A 24,942-nucleotide genomic window follows, 5' to 3' on the forward strand; every position below is an offset into this window, starting at 1 on the left:
GTTTTTAATGTGTAGATTAAATTCATGATAATGATCATGTTCTGCTTGGATATCAGATTTAAAATTAATGTGGATAAAGTATCACGCAAAGGGAAACGTTTAATTTCTTTTGTCAAAAGCTGCTTAATTCACACATATAATGGTCTAGTGCAGCCAGGTAAACAGTTGCCAATTACACGAGTCTATAACGCTTTGTGCTGTTTTTAGAGCATGTTTGCAACATATTTTGTGGCATAGTTGGCTTACATCGCCTGCTAGTGGACACACATTTACTTACACATCACGTGCGCTTTTTTCTCGTTGTCACATTGTCAAATCAGGTATAAAGATCGTGCGTGCGTTTTTGCTTTAATTCAGCATATGAAAGTTTAAATAATTAATGCACAGTAATTCACTATTAGTTTTGACTATTAGATTGTCATTTGTCGCAGAATAATGTCCTTTTTAAGCATTGCTTTGGTTTTATTGGCATTTTCTTTTAGATTCTTTGTGTCTTTTTTGATCGTGTTTCCCTTTTAATTATTATTAAGGCTCTGTTAGTGACATTTAAGCTGAAATATATTCCCTAAATAATCGACTCAAATGGTTACCTATAAATTATCCACGCTCAAGTCAACCGGATATTAACTTTAAAGTTTCATGTTTTCATAACATTATCCATGACATCACTTTTGAGTGTCTGTGGAAAGAAATCTGAGCACATTACTGCCATATCATTGCCTTTACTTTTCTAAAACGAACTAACACAAGATCTGCACAGATAATGGCACAAAAAATAGATAAGTTAAACAGCTACTACACAATTCAACAGATATGCTTTCTAATACATTTGAGTGCACATACAATCTCTATAATCCAAATGTTATGATCTTTCGTTATAAATGCAGAACCTTAAAAATAAATGTTCTTTATTGGCATTGATGGTTTCATAAAAACAACATTTAACATAATAAAACATTGCCGTTGCGCAAAAGGAAAACTATACACTTGGGTTGTGGTAAGAATCATAAGTTTAAAAAAATTTAATTTCAATTTATTGCAATAATTTACCCAACGATTTGTTTCTCCGTGTTTGACTGCAACAACCCATTTTAGAGTGTAGTGCGGGACTCCTTACTATAAAAGCGTTATTCAAAATAAAACATGGGTCTGTATTTAACTTTTCATTGAAATGTCATTTGTGAACACCAAAAAAAAGTTACTTTTATGCCATCGCTGCCGTAAAAAAAATCTATTTTAATATTGTCATCTTAGTGATCCTATAAGAGAGAGTTAAAGAGTCAGGTGATGACAGAAAATTAAGTAGGGAGACAGCGATGGTATAGTGTTTTTACAGTTTTTCAATGTGTGAAAATGGCATTTTTCTCCAGCTAAACCTTTAGCTGCGTGTTATTGTTATTGAAAGGTATCAATATGCTGCACCTATCAGAGCCGCGCGCAGTTCACCAGACCCGGACACTGAGGGTCAGAGCTCCGCTGCCGGGCACCAGGTCCTTTCCTACCGGCGCATCTGCATGTGAAATCGCCATTTCACCCCGCCACACTCCCTAATTGTTGTAAAAATTATTTGTGAAATTGCTTTCCACCAGGAGTGTTCGCCACGGCAATTTCCACACAATCTCAGCGCGCGGCGGTCCCACTGAGCTGAACACGCGCACAGCCATTCAACCTAAAGAATCTGGAGGATGTTTTCCTATCATATGTGCGGTTATAGCACTCGCGAAAAAACAGCTGAAGCGACTTACAGACTTACAATAAAGTCTGAAGTAGAATAACCAGCGTTTTTACAACCACAGAAAATATTTAACTATTAAAACATTTGAGCTTTAAAGTAAGCTATAATTAACACAGATGTGTAGAAACTTTGAAATATATTCTAAAATAATAGCATATTCTAGTATAAAAATAGTATATTATACTGTTTTGCTAGTATAATAGTATATTCTTAAATAAAATAAAAAACTACCAAAGGGTGTTATAGGAAAGATTTTGTTTCTCTTCAGTCAGTTCAACAGATTTTTTTTTTTCTTGCTGTTAAGAATATTTTAATATTCTAAAGAACCGTAAAAGTTATCGGAATTAAATGAGCTGCAAAGAACCATGGAAAAACCTCTAATTTCATATACATTATATACTTTCTATTAATGCTGCTATAAAATATTTTGATTAAACCCTTTATTTAAACCCTTTGAAATTACCTACGACTAATAACCATATTGATTCATGTATGTGAAGTGTGTTAGCCAAAACATCTTCATTAGTTCTTGTGCATCATCAGGGCCCTTTTAACCTTAATCTCGTGTAGGTGTGTTGAAATTTCCAATACATTCTTGGTACTTTTGTTTTTCTTTACACGACAAATAGCATGAAATCACTTTTTTTTCATATTTTACCATGATACAAGACTACAAATTCATAGATATCCTTCGTGGATCTTTTTTAATATTTACAATAAACAATTCAATGGAACGCTAAATGAAATTTAATATGAACAAAGGCCAAGTTCATGATTACAATTTCGGGGGGTGAAGGTAAAATATTTTCCTATTTATAAGGAATATACATATAGTTGATGTTTTATTTGTAACTTTTAGTGACTAATAATAATATTAATAATAATAATAATGATATGCATTGTTGTTATATCGTTAATATTATGTTATTTTATTATGTGTTTAAAGAGAATGTCGTGTAAATGTCTCTTTATAGTCCAGAAGAGTCCAAAGCATTAAACTGACGTTTCAGTTCAAATGAGAGATGAATGAAAACTCCTTGTAACATTTCCTGTGTTGACTTAAAGAGAGAGTGGGAGGGTTGTGCGTGCTTGTGTGTGTGTTTTCTGCAAAGTTCCTCCGGATTGGACAGCAAGTCTTGGGCTTCACCCTTTCTCTCCATGGAGAATAAAAGAGTGCTGGAGAGCCTATCGTAACGCGCGCTTCCTCCTCCCACTATGTGCGCCAAAGTTGGCCACTTAAACTCCTCTCAGGCTGCAAACAGGAGCTGTAATCAAAACTAGCAGAACCTCTCACTAATATTTACTCACAGCTGATTCAGAGCACATTTCATGCTTTACTCTGCTCTTTTGTTTTTGGGTGTCCACTGAAAGAATCTGACTTTTTTCTTCCTTTCTGGCATTGTGCACTGCAGTGTATGCGTGTTTGGATTCCTTTTGAAAATTTTGGGACTTGTTACAGTTTCCACGCCGCAAAAAAACAACACTGGAGCTTTTTTGTGTGATTGATTGATTGATTAATAATTATAAGTAAGAGTTTAAATTGGTTGGGAGTAGCTGGAATGGCTACTTTACCAGGAACAGTTCCTCGAATGATGCGTCCAGCACCAGGCCAGAACTACCCACGAACCGGATTCCCATTAGAAGGTACGAAATTCATTATTATTTCTAATATATATATTTTAATGCTATATTTATAGTTGTGGCTTTAACATAGTGACAGGTTTTACTTTTTAGTTATTTTCAAATATTGGCAAACACTATTGCGCAAAGGAGATAGAGGCTAAGAAAATCGTCTTAAATTAATTACTAGTAGTTATGAAATCAATAATTCGATAATTGGCCGTTTTTGATAACCCGCAGCGTCATTCGTAAAATGTGCATCGTGGTATTTGCATTTTCCGGCGCTTATTAAATGGGAAACTCTTTCCTAGATCGGGTGAATTCGTGCTTAAGAGCAGTTTGACGAAATCCTTCCAACCCACGAATCCTGCAATCTGTGGGATTTACTGAAGTATCTCGCAACACTGAAAGGAAATAAAACACACAGCTGAGAGCTGGCTCAACGCATCACACTAATATTTGTGTAGCATGACTGGGAATAATCGAGGTTTAAAGTGGCACATCTTTAGAGCCTCTTGAATGGCAATTAGTGTCCTCAAGTGTTACATCCTCATCAGATAGATTGATAGTAAAGAAGGATTCTTTAGGAAAAAAAAAGAAAACGTGTGAGATTGCTGGATTAATTTTGCAGGCTTTGATTAATCATTATTCGCATCTTCCAATATTAAGCCTGCAGCAGGAATAGTTTCAAAATCTTGATCACTTGATAAATGATATTATATGATAGGATGTGATTAATCAACGTGACAGCATGCTAATGTTTTTTTGTGACAAAGCATGGAGGACTCAGGAAATTTTAAATTCTGAGATATATAAAATTATATAGACTTTATTTTTTATTTTACGCTGCGTAAATCAAATGCGCAAGCTGTTTGTATTTTAAAGATATTAATTGCACAGGTAAAATAAGTCATTTTAAAGTGTTACAAATTTGATCTTACTGGTATGTTTATATTTTTAACTTGGTTTTCGGGCCTGGATAATTCTTCCACAGTCTCAACGCCTCTGGGTCAAGGTCGAGTCAATCAACTCGGTGGAGTTTTCATCAACGGAAGGCCTCTGCCAAATCATATTCGACACAAAATAGTGGAAATGGCACATCACGGTATCCGACCCTGTGTGATCTCCAGGCAGCTGCGGGTCTCACACGGCTGCGTGTCCAAAATCCTCTGCCGGTACCAGGAGACCGGGTCTATCCGTCCGGGTGCTATTGGTGGAAGCAAACCGAGGGTGAGTGAACTATTTATATATAGATAAAAAAAAAAAATCGAATATACACACACAAATGTGACAAACTATAAATGCAATTGTTTTAAATATTATAACAGCTTTAAAAGCTAAAACACAACGCGCACTTATGTGTTTTCTTCTTTCTTCTCAACATTTTCGGTTCCGAACTAAAGCAAGTTGCAACACCCGACGTTGAAAAGAGAATTGAGGAATACAAGCGTGAGAATCCAGGGATGTTCAGCTGGGAAATCCGGGATAAGTTGCTGAAGGACGGGGTGTGTGACAGAGGCACGGTTCCTTCAGGTGAGGCCTCTTCCGGTAAGCACAATTTCTTTATTATTGACATACAGAGGACTTGAGGCGTTTTCCTTAAAAATAGAAAATTCTGTTAAGTCATCTGTGAGTAGATTAGTAATTTTACACTTCAGAATTTAGCATGATTTAATAGGTATAACCCTTATCTTGCAACGCGTGAGTAGTTTAGCTATTTTCTGTGTGTGTGCGAGGCTACCGATTCATAAGCCTTTAAATATCTAGAATAAAGTGCTCTAACGATACAAATAAAGCGGATATAAATTGATATATCTGTGAAATATTATATGATTGTCAATGTATGTTGTTGTTTTAAGCGTTAAAGTGATTTTTGTTTTATCTCTCTTTATAGTTAGCTCCATTAGTCGAGTTTTGAGAGCTCGTTTTGGCAAGAAAGATGACGATGACGAGTGTGATAAAAAAGATGAAGACGGAGAAAAGAAAACCAAGCACAGCATCGACGGGATTCTCGGAGATAAAGGTCAGAGGCCTTTAACTTTCTTTGTGGATGCAAGGGAACGTGATGTGTAAATATGCGGCGTTTATTAAAACTGCGAGGTGTGGATCCGCCGACACATCGTGATGGACTGGTGCTATAATTGCTGCTGTTGTTGCAATTGATATTTCATTAGGTTGTTATTTGAAAGGGACAGATGCTGCAGTCCTTCATTCTCGCCAGGGGGAATCTGTGCGCCCCCTTGGAAAAATGGCACAAATCGCTCTCATTATTCATGCTGCTAGCTGTTCGGTACTTACTCAATTATTTATGTGAGTCCTGACGTCAGGTATTTAGCCTGGTAAATTAATTTGTGTGACACATTCCATTTCCCTCTCGTTTTAACGACTCCCTAAACGACAACTGACAGTTTGACCCATTTGAGAATCGATGTCAGTTTAAGCAACTACATTATACAAGACATGCGGAGTCTGTGGAGGTGACTTGTTTTGCCAACATTTTGCATTTATAATTTTTTTTAAATAATAATAATAATAATAATAATAATAATAATAATTATTATTATTATTATTGTAAGCAAAAAAGAGAACAGAATAATAGTTCTAAAATATTTTAATTGAATTTTATAAGCAGAAAATATATTACAGGCTATTTGAAAAATAAAATAAAATGATTAAATACACTATATGCATTTTTTTAAAATACTAACCTATAATTAAAATGTAATATAATTCAAAACGCACAATTTCTGCATTTTCCGCGCAATTTCCTGCATTTTCTGCGTTTTTCTAAACTTGGTTATGAACAATCTCGATTTAAGCCTTTGTAACCTTTAGACTGAGACACAAAGGAGAAAGGGCTCTCGAGCCGGGCAGCAAAAAGAGCAACTGGACCGGTGACCCCTATTCAAAGATCCCAGAAAAGAAGGGAAAACTTTGTACAAAGGGAAGTATAAAAAAAGAAAGGCAGATAAATTATTCAGTGCTCCCTGCTGCTAGATAGTTTTGTAATATGAAGGAGCGTTTACAATTGTAAGCTCAACATTTCATGGTGCAAAACGGCGTCTTTTGTGCGGGTTTAGTTGCGCGTAACTGCGCAGTTGGTTTAAGACAAAGTAAAGCGTTTACATTTACACATACCTGACAATTTTGTGGTTTAAAAATAAGGATATTTTAAGACGAATTAATCAATGTGTTAAATACAAATGTAAGTAATGTAATTTGTGTTTAAAACAGTTTTGCAAACGTTACGCTAAGGTTGCCTCATTCTCATTTAAATATGCATTTATACACGCTACAAAAAAATGATGCTAGTTTTTAAACACATCCATGAAAAATGTTCATTCTGTTGCTCTCCACTGGTTGTGCTTATTAATTTGTTGGGAATGTTGTGAGTGCGTCATCTCTGGGCTAATGAGTCTATAAATCTGTCATTTCTACTGTCTCATCTTCGGCACAACACAGAATTCACTGTTAAATTCTTTGAAGGGATTCTTTAAGTTTACCATCCGGATAACATTTAATAATGTTAAGACTTATTAGAGCTGCAGTTTGTTGAATGGGCGTCTGTGTTGCTGAGGAGTGTAATAGCTCGGAGGCACCGGTAAGAAACACACTGATCCCCCAGCCGCTCTCTCGCCGGGGTTTCGCGCACAAACGTAATGTAGAAGAGCTTTTAAGCCCTGATTAAACTGAGCCCCTTTATTTCTTTTCACTTTCATCTCTAAACGGCTCACACTGACTCGCCCAGGGCGTAAATTCATGAGATTTGCAGTTTATTTTATATCATCTGTTATTTATTTATTTATTTATTTATTTATTTATTTATTTATTTATTTATTTATTGTCAACTTTGGAATATGCAAAATGTGTTATTTATTTATTTTTGCTTGTGCGCATAGGGAGTTTTATAGCATGTGTTTACGAGGTGTTAATTCAGTTGCTCGCTAGTTAATCAGAAAAGATTAACCTCACATGTTTTGGCATACTAAATAGCCTACATGCATACTTTTTGTATTTTTATTTACTTATTTGGCATGTGTTTATTATGCGTTAAGCTAATAAATAGCTAGTTAATTTTTTTTTTTAATTTGGCACACAACGACATAAACATTTCTCCTTTTTTACACAAACACACACACACAAACGACTTAAACGTTGCTTAAACCCTGAGCAGATCTTAGGTGTCTAACCTTAATGGCTTTAAATGACTTCCACATTTAGTTTGGTGGCCATTACAATAATAATAATCTTGTGCACCTGCCATCCTCGTTACGGAAATAAAAAATATGATGAGCGACAGCAGAGTTAGCGCAAACCTGCCAAACATAATTAGGCTTTAATGGGTTACAGCCCCGCGTCTGACAGCTCACCTGGTGCTCTTTTTGTCTGCAGGAGCATCAGTTAAACACGACCACGCGTCCATTTGTGAGAGTGGCACTGGACACTTCAGCAAATCTATGGATTACCTGAGGTTTTCAGACTAATCAAACAGACTTCAGTCAGGGGTTTAAGAGTGTTGTTATGGGGTAATGGCAATAAAAGAAACTAGGTGAGGTGGCTGTACGCGTTGCGCAGTCTCAGTTTAATTTACACAGTATCTGAATGATTTTTGTCAGTAGAAAACACATACACATTTTTCAACGATGAGATATTTATCCTAAGAGAAAGCACAAGGGATATAATTTATAGTATTGGCTCGACGCGAACCAGCAGGCCATATTTTCTCACATTTAAATAAAAATAAAGCAGATACTTTCCAGCCTAAAGCCGCACTGAAAGAGGAGCATAGGGAGACGTTTTAAACAAATCCATCTGGAATAGAATATGAGAGAGAGAGAGAGAGAGAGAGAGAGAGAGAGAGAGAGAGAGAGAGAGAGAGAGAGAGAGAGAGGAAGATTAAGTGAAAGTAAGGGGAAGTTATTTAGCTATTAATATTTTTTTCTCCTCAGGCGTCGAGAGTGACTCCATCTGCACTTTCTTGCAGCTATTTTGGCTGGGCTGAAATTGTAGGAGACCCAAATGTTGGGCAGAGATAACATAACCATCAGAGTGTGGACCATCACTGCATTAAACACGGATTAACCTCTTCTCTCCCGTCACCCTGTCTCAACACAGCTCGAGAATTTGACTGGCGAGGGATTTTCTTTAGTGCGTAGACTCCAGGGTTTCATCTCCAAATGAACCCTCGAGAAGCAACAACAATCGATTTTTAAAATAATATTTTTCGCATGCATTTTTTTACACTTTATATATTTAATTTAACATTTTTTTCCTTACTTTGGTATTAAGCGTTTTTGTTGACAGGGATAATAAGTTGAACAGATTTAAGCTCATAATAACATTACACTGCAGCTACTGATTATGGACGCCTGCGTCCGTTTCGCCATTACAGTGCTCATTACTTAAAGTCCCGATAAAGGCAGTTCTAATTCCTGGAACCAATCAAATTTACCGAACCAGATGCAATTGACCATGATTTGTATTCAAGCGTTAGTGATGAACATTTTTATTAAAAGATTTATCTATCTATCTATCTATCCATCTATCCATCTATCCATCTATCTATCTATCTATCTATCTATCTATCTATCTATCTATCTATCTATCTATCTATCTATCTATCTATCTATCTATCTATCTATCTATCTGTCTGTTTTGTTTTATAGCTCTTTCTATTGTTTTTCTAATATTATATTATTAACCTTATCATTCAAAGCACGTATAGACTTGTGCGTAAATAAACTATATTAAGGAATTTGCAGTTCCTGCTGTTGATCCATCTACTTCAATGCAAACATGGCTGATATTTTAATGTGGTTATTCCTGAATCCACTTTAATGCTTAATTGGCCTCTATACAGGGATTATAGACTAGTTTACAATGTGTTGCATGACCTGTGAACTCCCGACAGGGCCTGAATTTGTCAAGATGTGAGTTTCGGAGATGTTAAAAATGAAGCAATACGGGTAAAGATGATGTGAATGACGGCTAAGACAGTTAAAGGAAATTGAGAGGCTTATGATCTTTGATCCGTGGATGTCTTTTGCTCATCAAAAACACTTGAGAGCACTGATGTACAAAGCGACTTCATATTACCGCCTGGCTGTTCATTAAATGCGGTTTGCCATCTGGGACGGTGTAAATCTCAGCACAGATGTTAAGGAGAATATCATTCTTTTATATCTGAGAAAAGTCTTGTAATGGTGCGGTTTTCAGCTCCCCTGCTGGAAATTCTGGAGTGCGCGGAAGACTTTTACTCACATAAACGCTATTTCATTATCTGCTTCTGCTAATAGCCAGAGAGGATTTCATTTTTCAACTTTTCAAGGGCTTTGGAGCCCAGATGTAATGCATGAATCACGCATAATGTACTGAGTAGATGTGTGCGTGGATCGTTTCTGCGTAATTCCTTACTTGTAATGGATATTGTATCTGGTGCGCTCGTATCTGGTTAATGTTTGTAATGGGGTCTTAAATACACAATTGATTTTGACATGTAAATTGTCATTTCCGTTTTAGCCATTTGATTTGTGAGGGCGGGTCACACTTGACACACACAAGCTGCGTGTGCTCTCTCTCCCTCTCTCTCATTTTACTCTCTCTTTCACTCTGTGTGTGTGTGTGTGTATGTGTGTGAGGAGGGAGTCTGAAAATGCATCCAAAACAGTGCGCAATCATGTTAATTTTACTGTCGGTCAAACGCATGAACCATTAAAATCAGTGCTTTTTCGTTGCTGTAATTATTTGCTAAAATTATTTAAAGATAATAAATACGGTTTTTACAGAGCATTTGTGCTGAAAAAACAAATAAACAAACACACAAAATAGTTTTGTGTTTCGGAATCAGGGCGTAACAATACGCGCAGTTAGTATTTTTACAATTGATTTTTGTTTACTCAAAAATGTTCTGTTAGGTTATAATTTAAAAGCCATATTTATACATTAATATACTGTTTGTTATTTAAAATATGATACAGCTATAATAATGTTAATAGTGTAAACTTATATTTACTGTCTGTTCCGTTGTCTTTTACGCATTTGTCTGGAATCATTACGCACTCTTTTATTTCCATCGCCGGCGTGTGGATTTAACTAATGGAGCGTTTCGGTCCCGTTGGTCGGTGTTTTAAAGATCCGTTCAAGTAGCTTTTAGGGAACAATAGAGGATCCCGGGATGCGGTAAATGGCAGTGACCGGTAACCTCTCTCACACTTGGGCAGGTCATCGCGCTTCAGTAAGCACAGCTTATAGAGCCCAGAATCACCTCTGAGAAAGTCATCTCAGCAACAAGTGATACGCTGAATTTATAGAATTGGAAAGCGCACTGATAGATGAACAGTTATCTGCAGAAAGATAGCAATTGTTATGTTGCCTTTAATGGAAGCAGCACCTACATATCTAAAGAATGTGAGATTTTAATAAAAACGAAAGCGTTATATAAATAAAAAGTTATATATATTTTTTAAATGATAATTGTGATTATTGCGATGAATTTATTTATTCATTTATTTTGAAACTGTCTTTTTTTAAACACATCTTTTATTATTATTATTATTATTATTATTATTATTATTATTATTATTATTATTATTATTATTATTTAAACTGAATACGCCACTCGGAACTCAAATCTTGACCAGGCTTTTAGAGAGCGAAACGAACGCGTTGAACTTGTCAAATCTAATTAAACGCTTCCTTCACAAGCGATTATGTATTTGTGTATTTCTTTTTCACTACTACTACTACTACTTTTATTATTATTATTATTATTATTATTATTATTATTATTATTATTATTATTATTATTATTATTATTATTATTATAAATAAATAAAATAAATGATGATAATAATTCGTTTATGCAAAATATTTATAATATTCATCATATTTTTGTATGTATATTTATGTAGTCTAATGTTGACGGCTGTATGAATTTCTTATTGTTTTATTAGTAGTTTGCATATTATAAATTAAATTATAAAATTATTAATAACAAAATAAATAATAATAATAACATTATTATCATCATCATCATCATCATCATCATCACTATTATTATTATTATTATTATTATTATTATTATTATTATTATTATTATTATTATTGTTATTATTATGGAATTTTACTTCCCAAGCACTAAAGGTGACAGTTTTCCGCCTTGTATTTCACGGGTGTGCGCCCCGTTATTTAGTAAGTTTGTGGATATTTTTTTTCGTCGTTCGGGACCCCACAGGCGAAAAGGCGAGACGCAACTTGGACTGTGGCGATCCGTTCTAATTGGGGATGAAATTCATTAGAGAAGACATCCATTTAAGACCTTTAAGTTTTCCACACATTTTAAAGGTATGAGAATGGATTAATGGCTTATAGCCAATACTGAAATTCATTGCCTCTTTGAAATTTGTCCTGCCTGTCTAACGGGTGTCACAGGAAGCACTTAGGAAAAAAATTAACAAATAAAAACAGAATCCTCAAGCATGATATTTTTAAAGTGCAGGAACAGGTGATGGTTAATGCATCATCTGTATTATTATTATTATTATTATTATTATTATTATTATTATTATTATTATTATTACATTTACATTTAGTCATTTAGCAGACGCTTTTATCCAAAGCGACTTACAAATGAGGACAAGGAAGCAATTTACACAACTATAAGAGCAGCAGTGAACAAGTGCTATAGAGTACAGTGCAGTACAGTGAACAAGTGCTTATTATTATTATTGTTGTTGTTGTTGTTGTTGTTGTTGTTGTTGTTGTTGTTATTATTATTATTATTATTATTATTATTATTATTATTTTCTAGACTATTTCAGTAAAATCAATATCATTGATCCTTGAACAGTTCCTGCTTGTCAAACTATTTCAGAACTGTAATGAGGTGATTCAGTCATAACAAACGTTTACGAAGCTGTCATAATTGTTTTTATCAATATGTGAACCCTTTTGGATTTTCAGATGCCATGGAAATTAAAAATACAAAAGTGGAAATAGATTAGGACCATTGTTATTGTTTACATCCCTCAAAATGGTCTATATAGTGAAATTTTGAGCTGATCTGGATCCAGTGTTCTTTGTGCATTGTGAACATATTTACTCCGTTTGCATTCTCACACTTTTTTGTTTGCGTCTGAATGTGTGTGTTTTTCTACTTTTGGAATAAGATATGAAGTGATGCTCGGATCATCCTCTCACTTCTGAATGGAGGAAGAATCAATTGTCTCCTGCCCCTTTATGGAAAGCATTTTGTTCTTTTAATTGAATGCTGCCTCTCTCTTTTTTTCTCTTCTTGTGTTGGGCCTAAGACTCCTCTGAAGTCTAACAGCCCTCTCTCTCTATTGTCAGACAAACTGCTCCTAAAAGGACAGAAAGAAAAGAGCAGAAGAAAAAAGAACTCTGTTATTTTCTGTCTTGAGATTCAGCACACGGGCTATTCAGGCCAGTTGATGAACTCCTTCAAAAAGTTTATTAAGGGTATGAAAACAATGTGGACTAAAGCCTTTGGGCTCGCGGGCAGACAGTTTATAAACTAGCGGCCATTGTGCCTCCAAGGCAGATGCATGAATACTTTTGAATGGGGGCTTCAAACTGACACGATGGGGCTGGACAGCAGCCTGTTTAGTGAAGAGGCTTGTGGAAGAGACGGGCTCAGTGTGTTGTCTGCATTAATGTACATCTGTAGGGACTGGGGGTGAATCCCCACTCCAGCACACTCAGATGGGAGACACACATTCAGAGAGCTGATTGTCCTTCCCATCCCTTTGGGAGTTTTTTTTTTCTTTATGTTTGATTAGGAGAACAAAGTTTATGCCAGTGAAGTCTTAAATGTCATGGAGGTTGTATTGATAGATAATGCTTCATGTAATATGAAATAAACAAACAAAAAACAGATATGATAGCATGACACTTAAAGCGATAGTTCACCCAAAAATGAAATTACCTTATCACTTGCTCTCCCTCATATGGTTTTAAATCATTATATCTTTCTTTGAATATATTTTAGGAAGATATTTTGAAGAATGCTGGTTGATAGAACACGTTGATTCCAAATATGAAATAAAAATCCATGGAAGTCAATAGGTGCCAGCTACCAGCATTTTTCAAAATATCTTCTTTTGTGTTCAACAGAATAAAGAAACCTAAACAGGTTTTGAACAAGCGAAGGGGTGAGCAATCGATGATGGGATGTTCATAATTTTTGGATGAACTTTCCCTGTAAGAAAGTCTGAGACGACTATACTGAAAATTAATGTTTGGTTTATTTACATTCTATAATATAATTATAAATAAATTAACTTGATTATGCGTTACAAGTAATGCTTAGTTAGATGCTTGCCATTTTTTTGTTGTTGTTTCTTGCAGTCATGTACAACTTGTACAAGTTTATATTGCAGAATATCCTAGTATTTATTTTGCTGTCAAAGACTGAACTGGTCTCAAACGTTGTTTTTTTTAACATTCAGTTGTTTTGTACAACTTTACATCACAAAATTTCATAATATTTGCTAAGACACTAATAACAAAACCCATAAAAATGTTCTCCCGTTTTAATTTGCAAATGTAACACACTATAAATAGTACTAAAAGTAAATGTAAATGTATGTAAAATGTTGTTTGATGAACATTTAGAGTTTTAATTTGTGTTTGTTTTCTGGTCACACTTCATTTAAGGTACAATTCTCAATATTTATAAACAATTAACGAAGACGTTTGCCTCAAACTCCTAATTTGCTGCTTATTAATAAATATTAAGGTAGTAGTTGGGTTCAGGTATTAGGAAGAATTGGGGATCTAGAATAATATCATGCAAAATACAAACTTGTGTTTATTTTATACTTTATCCATACTTTTTTTGATTACTTTAAGTACAAATAAACAGTCGAAATTAATAATAGACCTGTAATAAGCCACTATAGTTAATTGTGAGAATTAATACTTAAAGTGTTTTGTTTTTCACAACCCTAAAAATCCGCATTTACTGGTTTAAATAGTGTCTTCACCCCATTACTGATGTCAAATAACCATTTGTAATTCACATTTAATACATTTGTTGTGTTTGCAAGACTGTAATTTAAAGCATGGGCATCTTACATGCATCTAAAATCTTCTGTATGTCTTTTACCTTTTATATATCAGACTGTAAAGCATGTGGTTAGTAATCATAAAGCACTCATTATGGCACCAGTTTAGAGGGGATTTGCATCAGGCCTTAGTGACACAAACACCCTTTGAAATATATACTTTTATTCATTTTAAACTTCATTTATACTTTTATTTGATTACTTTTAAATACAAATAATCAGTCAAGATCATAATAATAGACCAGTAATAGGCCAATAAATAAACAGTCTAAATAAATAGTTCAAGTAGTCTGAGGTGTCTTCACCCCATTACTGATGTCAAATAACCATTTTTAAGTCACATTTATTACTTTGCAGACTATTTGCAGACTGCAGTATAAGGCGTGGATGCCAAACATGCATCTAAAATCTTCTACCTTTTACTTTTTACATTCAATTCAATTCAAGTTTATTTGTATAGTGCTTTTCACAATAATTATTGTTTCAGTGTAGCTTTATAATAGGTGTACATTATTGCAATACAATCAAATTTGAAAACATTAAGGTTATTAACTACCATAACTTTATTAGTTACCAATAGCTTGAACTAATTAATTAGTAACTAATAGCTTATAACATTTAAAGTGCAGTTATATAGTATATAGGCGACGTCTATGTGTACATGTTCAATTAAGTATAAATATTTACAGTTGAAGTCAGAATTATTAGCCCCCCTTTTTATTTTTTTCCCCCAATTTCTGTTTAACGGAGAGAAGATTTGTTTCAACACATTTCTAAATATAATAGTTTTAATAACTCATTTCTAATAACTGATTTATTTATCTTTGCCATGATGACAGTAAATAATATTTGACTAGATATTCTTCAAGACACTTCTATACAGCTTAAAGTGACATTTAAAGGCTCAACTAGGTTAATTAGGTTAACTAAGCAGGTTACTGTAATTAGGCAAGTTATTGTATAATGATGGTTTGTTCTGTAGACTATCGAGGAAAAAAATTAGCTGAAAGGGGCTAATAATTTTGACCTTAAAATGGTTAAAAAAAATCAAAAACTGCTTTTATTTTAGCTGAAATAAAACAAATAAAACTTTCTCCAGAAGAAAAAATATTATCAGACATACTGTGAAAATTTCCTTGCTCTGTTAAACATCATTTGGGAAATATTTAAAAAAAGAAAAAATATCAAAAGTGGGCTAATAATTCTGACTTCAACTGTATATATCAGACTGTAAAGTGTATGGTTAGTAATCATAAAGCTCGTCATCGTGCCAGTTTCGAGGTGATCTGCATCAGTGGCACAAACGCTCCGCTCTGGCAGGTGTCAACATTAGCAACACAATTGGCTCTCGAAGCCACAGACGGCTAACCTTAACTGTGTGCGATGCCATGAAAAGAGCACCATGAAGAGGTTATGGAGGGGAGGAGGGAGATTATGCTTTGAGACAGCTATTAGCAGGGATGAGGCTTTTCTAAACAAACAGCGCAGTGAAAGAAATCCAAGAAAAGATCAATAATGTGTTAGTTTTCCAGCCTAAGCCATGATAGATCTCGAGTACCCATTTTTTTTATGAATATTTTTTTCATTTTCCTTAGAGTTGTTGTTTGTGATATTATAGGTATTGGCAATCCAATTTGAGTGCAGATCATAAGAATCTATCTGATTATTTGAATGCACTTTTTATTGTATAATTTGTTCAAGTAAAACTTTAGTTTAAGTATCAATTCTCAATTTTACCTAGTGGCTTATTACCTGCTTATTTTTTAATATTGGATGTTTATTTGTACTTTTAAAGTATTTTGTATGGTTTTGTTATACTAAAATAAAATAAAGTGTGACTGAAATATTAAACAACATAAAATTACTACAGTGTACTCATTTCTGTCAGGGATAAACAAATACTACATTAAAATATCCCTTTTCTAATTTCTTTGCTATTGTGTAGTCAGCCTATAATGGTGTTTTCTACACACAAGACTTGTTGTTGTATGTTGGTGCATGCACAGAATTGTTTAATTTTTCATTAAAATTTTTTTGATATATTAATTTTTTTGGCATTATAGCTCATAGACTTTCCAGGTTGATCTCATTTCATTATAATATACTACATGCTAACAGTTACTGTAGATGTTTTGACGTAATAATGGATCTATTCAAGGAATTTATTCTTGCAAAATGAGTTAATGCTGGCTGGGGTTCTGCCGGTATTGCTGAAGCTTTTATCTTGAAATACGGTATGACTACCGTATTGACCTAAACTACAAAAAGGATTACTTTAACTTGTATAAACTCTGGTTGACAACCATAAATTCAGTATAAATTCTGGTTGACAACCAAAATTGCCACTAAGTTACTGTAAATTTACAAGTAAATAAATAAACAATTACAATAGCCACTAAGTTACTGTACGTTTACAAGTAAATAAATAAATAATTACAATTTATTTTAAATGTTAAAGTCTTACTGGCAATGAAAATTGGCTGTAAGTTACTGTAAATTTTACAGTAAACTGTAATTATTCTTTTACAATGTGCTCGTATACTTAGTCTTACTGGTGTAAAATTTACAGTAACTTACTGCCAATTTTTGGTCGCCAGTGATACAGTGAATTTTGCTGTAAATTGTAATTATTAGTTTAAAGCGCACTTTGAAATTTACAGTCTTACTAGCAACCAAAATTGTCAGTTTGTTATTGTAAATTTTACAATAAATTGTAATGATTCAATTACAGTGTGCTTGTAAATGTACAAAATTGCCAGTAAGTTACTGTAAGTTTTACAGTAATTTTAAAATGCATTAAAATTGACAATGAGAAATTGCCATATGTTAAAATTACTTTAATAAAATACAACTGAATTGGATTATTAACTCAATACAACAAAACAATTATGAATTTTGATGTTAGGCATTAAATAAGAAATGAACATCAGAATGTTACAAGATTAATACTTGCCTTTGGAGTTATTATTACACTGACTTTAGTTGAATTAACCGATGTTAACAAATATAACTGTGCAGAGTTACAATCAAAAGACCCATAAGTAGCTCAGGCCAGATTAACATTAAGGTTTGAAAAACAATTGCCTATTTATATTTAAGTATTTTGTGTTGAACAACCACTGTCAATACAACAATCTGAATATTACTAAAAAGCAATCTAAAAGTTTGTGGTAAATAATTATTCACACATTTTGAAGTGCCCATGATATCAATATTTTGCAAGTTCATTATCACAATATATAGAATTAATTAACACCGGCATATATCTAATGCTGACATTTTAGAAGCAAGAAACACAAGCAAAGTAAACAGATTAAATATTTTAACTTCTTTCATATTTAGCACTTGCACTACTGTAATAATAATAATAATAAAAAAAGGTTTTGTTCTTGGTCTGTGTCAAGACGATGTCAGTAGAGCTTTTCTTGACTAAGGTTTTATATCAGTAAGAGAGTTGACATCAGGGTTGCTTTCTCATGTAAGTGCTCGTGTTGACAAGAAAAACAAGGTTTCCAAAAGTCATCTATCTATCTATCTGTGTTCGTCTGGTAGATCTCGACCATGCCATTGGAAAAGGACAAGAGTGCTCGGTGCTCTGTAGTAGTTCCCATGGGGTTTAGACTTGATGTTTTTCCTAGAGCGAAGGCAATTTTGCTTTAATTGGTTGTTTTTAGACTGCTTTCTTGTCACACACTCAGGATAGCTCTCTGAAAACAAATAGAAAGGAAAAGTGTCTCTTGTTTTCTCCAGGGCTTTATGTGAAGCACTTCATCCAAAGTGAGGATTTTGATTGAATTGTGTGAATTCTGCTTCTTGCTGGATGAAGAGCTTTAAATATTCATTACAGCACAGGTAAAATGGAGGAATTCTCATTGCGTCTTTTTGTTTTCATAGGATCAAATAAAAAAAAATATATATTTTTGCTTCTGAACTTTTCATTTGCATTGTTTATCAGAATATAGTCTGTTTATATTATGTGGTGTGGTTTGCAAGTATGAATTCTTGCACATTTAAAGACTGACTTTATAAATAGTTATATAGGGAAAGCATTATTAAAAGAGAGAAGCGATTTTATGTGAAATATTTTCTATTAAGATTGTTTCAAATTTTACTAGCACTGATTAAAGAGGATGATTTAAGATGTAAATGCGTTTACATGCTTAATTTGTTACTCTCCAGTAAATCTTGCCACTGATTAGGTGTAAAATGTGAATGCATATTCACAGTGACACTTTATAATAAGGTTTCATTAGTTAATGTTACATGAACAAAGTATGAACATTACATTTATTACCATATTTATTCTCTTTATTGACTCACAGTGCATTAGCTAAGGTTTACAAGGATTTTAATAATGCAAAAATGTTTTGCTGGTCTTGGTAGTTTCATTTTAGTTGCTAAAAATGATTGCAACGTAAAAATCCAGCGTTTACTATTTAGAGCAGAATTGTAGGTTAATTCATTCATTCATTTTCCTTTGGCTTAGTCTCTAATTCAGAGGTTGCAACAGCAGAACGAACTGTCAACTATTCCAGTTTATGTTTTATGCAGTGGATGCCCTTCCATCCGCAACCCATTGCTGGGAAACACTCATTCACACAAACACTAGTTTATTCAATTCACCTACTGTATAGCGCATATCTTTGGACTGTCGGGGAAACGGGAGCACTCGGAGGAAACCCACGCCAATACAGGGAGGACATGCAAACTCCACACAGAAATGCCAACTGGCCCAGCCAGGACTCGAACTAGCGACCTTCTTGCTGTGAGGTGGCAGTGCTAACCACTGAGCCACCGTGCCGCCATGTAGGTTAATTAATGCAAAAATGTAGAAGTAAAAATGAAACATGTTAAATAAATGTTGAGCTATGATTAATAAATACTGTACACATATTGCTCATTCTTAGTTCATCCTAGCAAAGACATTAACATTAATGAAACCTTATTGTAAAATGTGACCATATACAGTGCGCTTTTTTTATGAATTAACGTCTTATAATTCTGCTCTAAATAGTAAATTGCAATCATTTTTGGCAGCTAAATTGAAACTAAACCAAGACCATTGAAACATCTTTTTTTGCACCCCATCCTCCTCCATCTGTCAACAAATCATTTTTTACCCCTATAAACAAAGCTGCGTATTTAAAAATACCCCTTTATTTGGCTTTTTGGGCTTTGTTTTGATTGGATCTGGTGTCTCCTAAGATCTGTGTGGTCTATTACATTTGTGGTATATTTATATTCAGCCACTGCTTGTGAAAACATTCGGCACATTGTGATTTCTTGACTGATAAATCAGAAGGGATTGACTAGAAGTGCATGCCATGTTCGGTGACAGACAAAACATTAGAAGGAAAAAAAAAGTGTTAAAGTCTTTCTCCATTACAAACGCTGCAAAAATTAGTTATTTAAAATGAAATGAAGCAACACAATTCTTGTTTCATTGTCTAAAACTTAATTGTTTTATGTTCAATCCATTTAAATTTGTAACAACTAAAAAGTTAACTTCATTTCTTCATGTTGTCGCAACACAACAGTTTTAATTTAACTGATTGTAGTAAGTTAATCAGGTTTTTGCTAATTATTTTTAGTTTCACAAGGTTTAACTGAATATTTTTAGTCACTTTGACTAATGTACACTCAAAAAAATGACATTTCTTTTTGGGAACCATCTAAAAAAATCAGTTTTATCATATCATTTTTTGCTGGGTTCCAGGACATGTCGGGCTTTCAGGAAATGAGCGAGCTGATGCAGCTGCTAAAGATGCTTAGAAGCAAGTTGTGAACAAATGCCAAATTCCTCCATCAGAGATGAGACCTTTTATCAACATTTACATTTTAAATCAGTGGCAAGAGGAGTGGGATGCATTGGAAAATAATAAATTACATGAAATCCAACCTGAAGTCTCAAACAGAATTTTAAGACATTTTAAGACTTACTTTGATCAAGTTATTTTTACCAGATGTCGTACACTGAAAAAATTATTTTTGCTGCTTGTTCAAACTACTTATTTAAAATGAGTTGAGATAACACAATTATTAAGGTTTTTTTGGGACAACGTAATTGTTTTATGTTCAATCCATTTAAATTTGTAAAAACGATTAGGTTAACTTAAATGATTTGTTTTGGCACATCATGAAAAAATGATGTGGAACTCAGCATTTTTTACAGTGTATTGGGCATACAAGATTAACTCATGCCTTTTTTCTTAAAGATGAAGACCCCACTCAATGTTTGTGCTGCAAAACTCCCCTTACTGTAAAACACATTTTACTGGACTGTCCTGCTTTTAATGCGTCCAGAAGACTTTTTCATGAAATGAACTCATTTCATAACATTTTTAGCAAAGTGACACCAGAAAAGATTTTAGAATTCTTATCATGCATTAACACTAAACATCTTATTTAACTTGTGTATTCATTTGTTTGTTGTTATTAATTGTTTATTTAATATTTAAATGTTCTTGACATAAAAATAGCCTTGGTTGCTGACATGGCAATAAATAAAAAACACATTACATTACATTCTTTTTTGGGACAACTTAATTGTTTTATGTTCAATCTACTTAAGTTTGTAAAAAAGATGAAGTTAACTTAACAACACAAGGAATTGTGTGGAAATTGTTTAGTTAAATCAAATTATGTTTTCTAGTCATCACAACGAACACTTAAAGGCAGGGTTCCACACAATACTTTTTTGTTAAATTAGCTTAATTATTTTTACAAATTTAAGTGGATTGAAAACAAAACAATTAAGTTGTCCCAACAAACCTTAGAAATTGTTTTTTTAACATTTTATTAATATGACATTTTAAATAAGTAGTTTGATCAAGTAGCAAGTGTCATTTTTTTGAGTGTAGATGAGTCAAAGTGACTAAAAATATTAAGTTAAACCTTGTGTAAACAAAAATAACCTGATTAACTTATTACAATAAGTTAAATTAACATAAAGCGTTTGTTGTCATGACTTTTATTATATCATGTTTTCAGTGTAGAGCTAAAAGTCTAAAAACAAACCCTGAAATTTCCCCCTTAATTTTCTCCGCCTGCTATAGACGTCAATCTTTTTCAATCCACTTAAATGTGTAAAAAACTAACAAGTTAACTTAATTCCTTTATGTTGTCCCAACACAAATCGATTGTGTGGAACCCAACATTTTTTTTTTACCGTAAATGACATAGCAACATACAGCATCAAAATACACTCTTAATAAAATCTTACTGCCTTAAATTGTTTAGTTAAATCAAATGATATTTTCTAGTCAACCTGCATTTAAAAAAAGAAGAAGCTGGCTTTCATTCAATTTCTTCATGTTGTCCCAACACAAATCAATTAAGTCAACTTAATAGTTTTTACACATTTAAGTGGATTAAACATAAAGCAATTATGTTGTCCCAAAAAACCTTAAAAATTGTGTTGTTTCAACTTTAAATAAGTAGTTTGAGCAAGCAGCAAATGCCATTTTTCAGTGTAGATTAGTCAAAGTAACTACAAATATCAAGTTTGACTAAAAATCATAACCTGATTAACGTATTACAAGCAGTTAAATAAACATAAAACATTTGTTGTCATGACTTTTTTTAATCATATCATTTTTTAGAGGGTAGAGCTAAATGTCTAAAAAAAACTAAAAGAAATCCCCCCTTCATCTCTCCCCACCTGCCATAGATGTCAATGTTTTTGACAGTTGGCACGGATTATTGTCATCCCCGTTACACCAAGGCGTGTTTGAAAGTACAGCGAGCATTCTCTCTAATTTTATTACAATGGAGAAAATGCCCCACATAATGTGCAACACTAATTAAGTTTAGAGCCGTGTGCCCAGTCGGAGAGCTGATGAATTAGAGCCATTCACACCATGCTCGACTGCTTTAAAATCACCATTAGCCCATGCTACTTACGGCCATAACATCGCCCATTTTATGCTTTTGACCTGCTTTGCAAATGGATTCTTCATTATTTTCATGTAACGTGCAGCCACTCGTTATTTTTTATTTATTTATTTTTAGCACTGAAAGACAATAAACACATTTCTAGAGTGTTGCAAATCAGAAATGTGTTTCTTCTTTCCACCATGTTAAAAAATACGCAGGCGTTGACCGGTGAGCTTAGAGAGACAGCGAGCGGTGCAGAGTAACTGCAACTTCAAAGGAAAAAGCCAAGCCTTCCATTTTTAACTAATGGGTTTATTTAAGGCGTCCCCTGTCGGACCCTCCCTAGGGGAATGTACACTCTCATTTTAAAATGCCCTTACGGTCTGAAGACACAATATAGAGCGCTGATCTCTGACTTTACCATCGGCTGCTGTGACTGCTGGCTGATGCAAACTCAGAAAACAGGACATATTAAAGACTTGAGTCCTGAAGAATATCACACGGTCTCCACCGAATCAAAGCAAAACGGTGGTCTTTTTTAAGCAGGCTTTCCTCCAAATACTCCTTTTCAATCATTGTTTCTGACAAACTTCGTTTCTTTAAAATTGTTTCACACAGGAATGAAAAATAGTTGAAAGTCTGCAATCCGTCTGCTATCAAACGTGATATTTTAAAATGAATATTTCTTATTAGATTTTCATACATACTACAGGCAAAAATATACATATATTCATATTTTTTTCATGCATTATTTTCAACTATACTTGCTTTAATGTATTATTTCAAAATATTGGAAAGAAGACAAAAATACACATTTAAATGTTTATTTTAGAGTGACATGGTGGCTGGGTGGTTAGCACTGTTGACTCACAGCAAGAAGGTCGCTGGTTTGAGTCCCAGCTAGGCCAGTTGGCATTTCTGTGTGGAGTTTGCATGTTCTCCCTGTGTTGCCGTGGGTTTCCTCCGGGTGCTCCGGTTTCCCCCACAGTCCAAACACATGCGCTATAGGTGAATTGAATCAACTAAATTGGCTGTAGTGTATGAGTGTGTGTGTGCAATGTGAGAGCGTATTTGTGTTTCCCAGTACTGGGTTGTAGCTGGAAGGGCATCCACTGTGTAAAACATATGCTGGATAAGTTGCCGGTTCATTCCGCTGTGGCGATCTCTGATAAATAAAAGGTCTAAGCTGAAGGAAAATAAATGAATGAATGTTTATTTTATTGCGCTTTACACTATACATCTATAAGATTAATTTAAAGACATTTTTAATAAAATGAATTAATTCAGAAATCTTTGCTCAGCATTTACATTTCAAACTTTAGTGTTAAATAAATAAATATATATTTATATATAATAAACTGCTGTCTGAAATGTTCTTCTAAAATGAGCATTTTTATCATCCTCCTATGTTTATGTTCAGTTATTTTTCTTGTACAGCTATTTAAAGGCAATGCAAAGAATCTATTTTTCACCATAAATGTGGATTTACTGAACACACACACACACACACACACACACACACACACACACACACACACACACAGGTTTACAAAAAAATGCTCATTTTAGAATAAAATTTCAAAAACCGTTTAGAGTGTTTTTTGCATCTGAACTGTTCATGTATATGAGTACACCATGGGTCAGAAGTTTGGGGTACGTTTTTTTTTTATTTAATTATTTTTGTAAAAAAATTTTTAAAGAAAATTATTCAGTTCATCAAGGCAGCTTTTATTAAATGTAAAAAAAATTGTTCAATTGGTTAATATTTATTAACATTTTAAATACCTGCTTTCTTATGGTATGTAGTTTCAAATGACATTATTACTCCAGTCATTATTGCTTTTATTACTATTACATGAATAATAATAATAATAATAATAATAATAATAATAATTATTATTATTATTATTATTATTATTATTATTATTATTATTATTATTATTATTATTATTATTATTAGAGGGATTTCCGAAGGATCGTTTGGCTCTGAGGCCTGGAGTAATGAAGCTGAAAATTGATCATTAAAATCACTGGAATAAATTATTAATTTAAATTATAAACTACTTTTGAACAGTTATTTTATAGTGCAATGCATTTCACAATTTTACAATTTGTACTGTATTTTTGATTAAATAAATGCAGCCTGGGCGTCACGGTGGCGCAGTGAGTAGCACAATCGCCTCACAGCAAGAAGGTTGCTGGTTCAAGCCTCGGCTGGGTCAGTTGGCATTTCTGTGTGGAGTTTGTCCAAAAACATGCAGTACAGGTGAATTGGACAAGCTAAATTGTCCATAGTGTATGTGTGTGAATGAGTGTGTTTCCCAGTGATTGGTTGCATCTGAAAGGGCATCCGCTGCGTAAAACATAATGCGGAGAAGTTGGTGGTTCATTCCCAGATTAATAAAGGGACTAAGCTGAAAAGAAAATGAATGAATAAATGAATGAATGAATGCAGCCTTGGTGAGCAGGAGAAGCTTATTTTAAAACATTTAAAAATCCTACTGACCCCAAACTTTTGACCGGTAGTGTATGTGTGATAAAAGAGCTATCCAAATATACGTTAACCTAAGGTGTACCTGTATATGCCGCAATTTATTTGCATATTTAGTAGCACTATGCCTTAAATCC

At 33.7% G+C, this 24,942-nt stretch overlaps 1 protein-coding gene across 2 annotated transcripts in view; it reads left to right on the top strand.

Annotated features, from left to right (window-relative positions):
* The first annotated feature begins 2,948 nt into the window (after positions 1–2,948).
* The window catches only part of pax7a (paired box 7a), a 122,246-nt gene continuing 100,252 nt past the window's right edge, over positions 2,949–24,942 (top strand). The window contains exons 1-4 of one of the 2 annotated variants that reach the window (XM_056467999.1): positions 2,949–3,379; positions 4,350–4,585; positions 4,759–4,903; positions 5,250–5,378. In XM_056467999.1, the coding sequence (XP_056323974.1) occupies positions 3,295–3,379; positions 4,350–4,585; positions 4,759–4,903; positions 5,250–5,378 (595 nt within the window). In that variant the 5' untranslated portion in view covers positions 2,949–3,294. The remainder of the gene's footprint in view (positions 3,380–4,349; positions 4,586–4,758; positions 4,904–5,249; positions 5,379–24,942) is intronic. The other variant, XM_056468000.1, reaches the window with a different exon arrangement.

Source organism: Danio aesculapii, chromosome 11 (assembly GCF_903798145.1).
Source record: "Danio aesculapii chromosome 11, fDanAes4.1, whole genome shotgun sequence".
Lineage (NCBI taxonomy): Eukaryota > Metazoa > Chordata > Actinopteri > Cypriniformes > Danionidae > Danio > Danio aesculapii.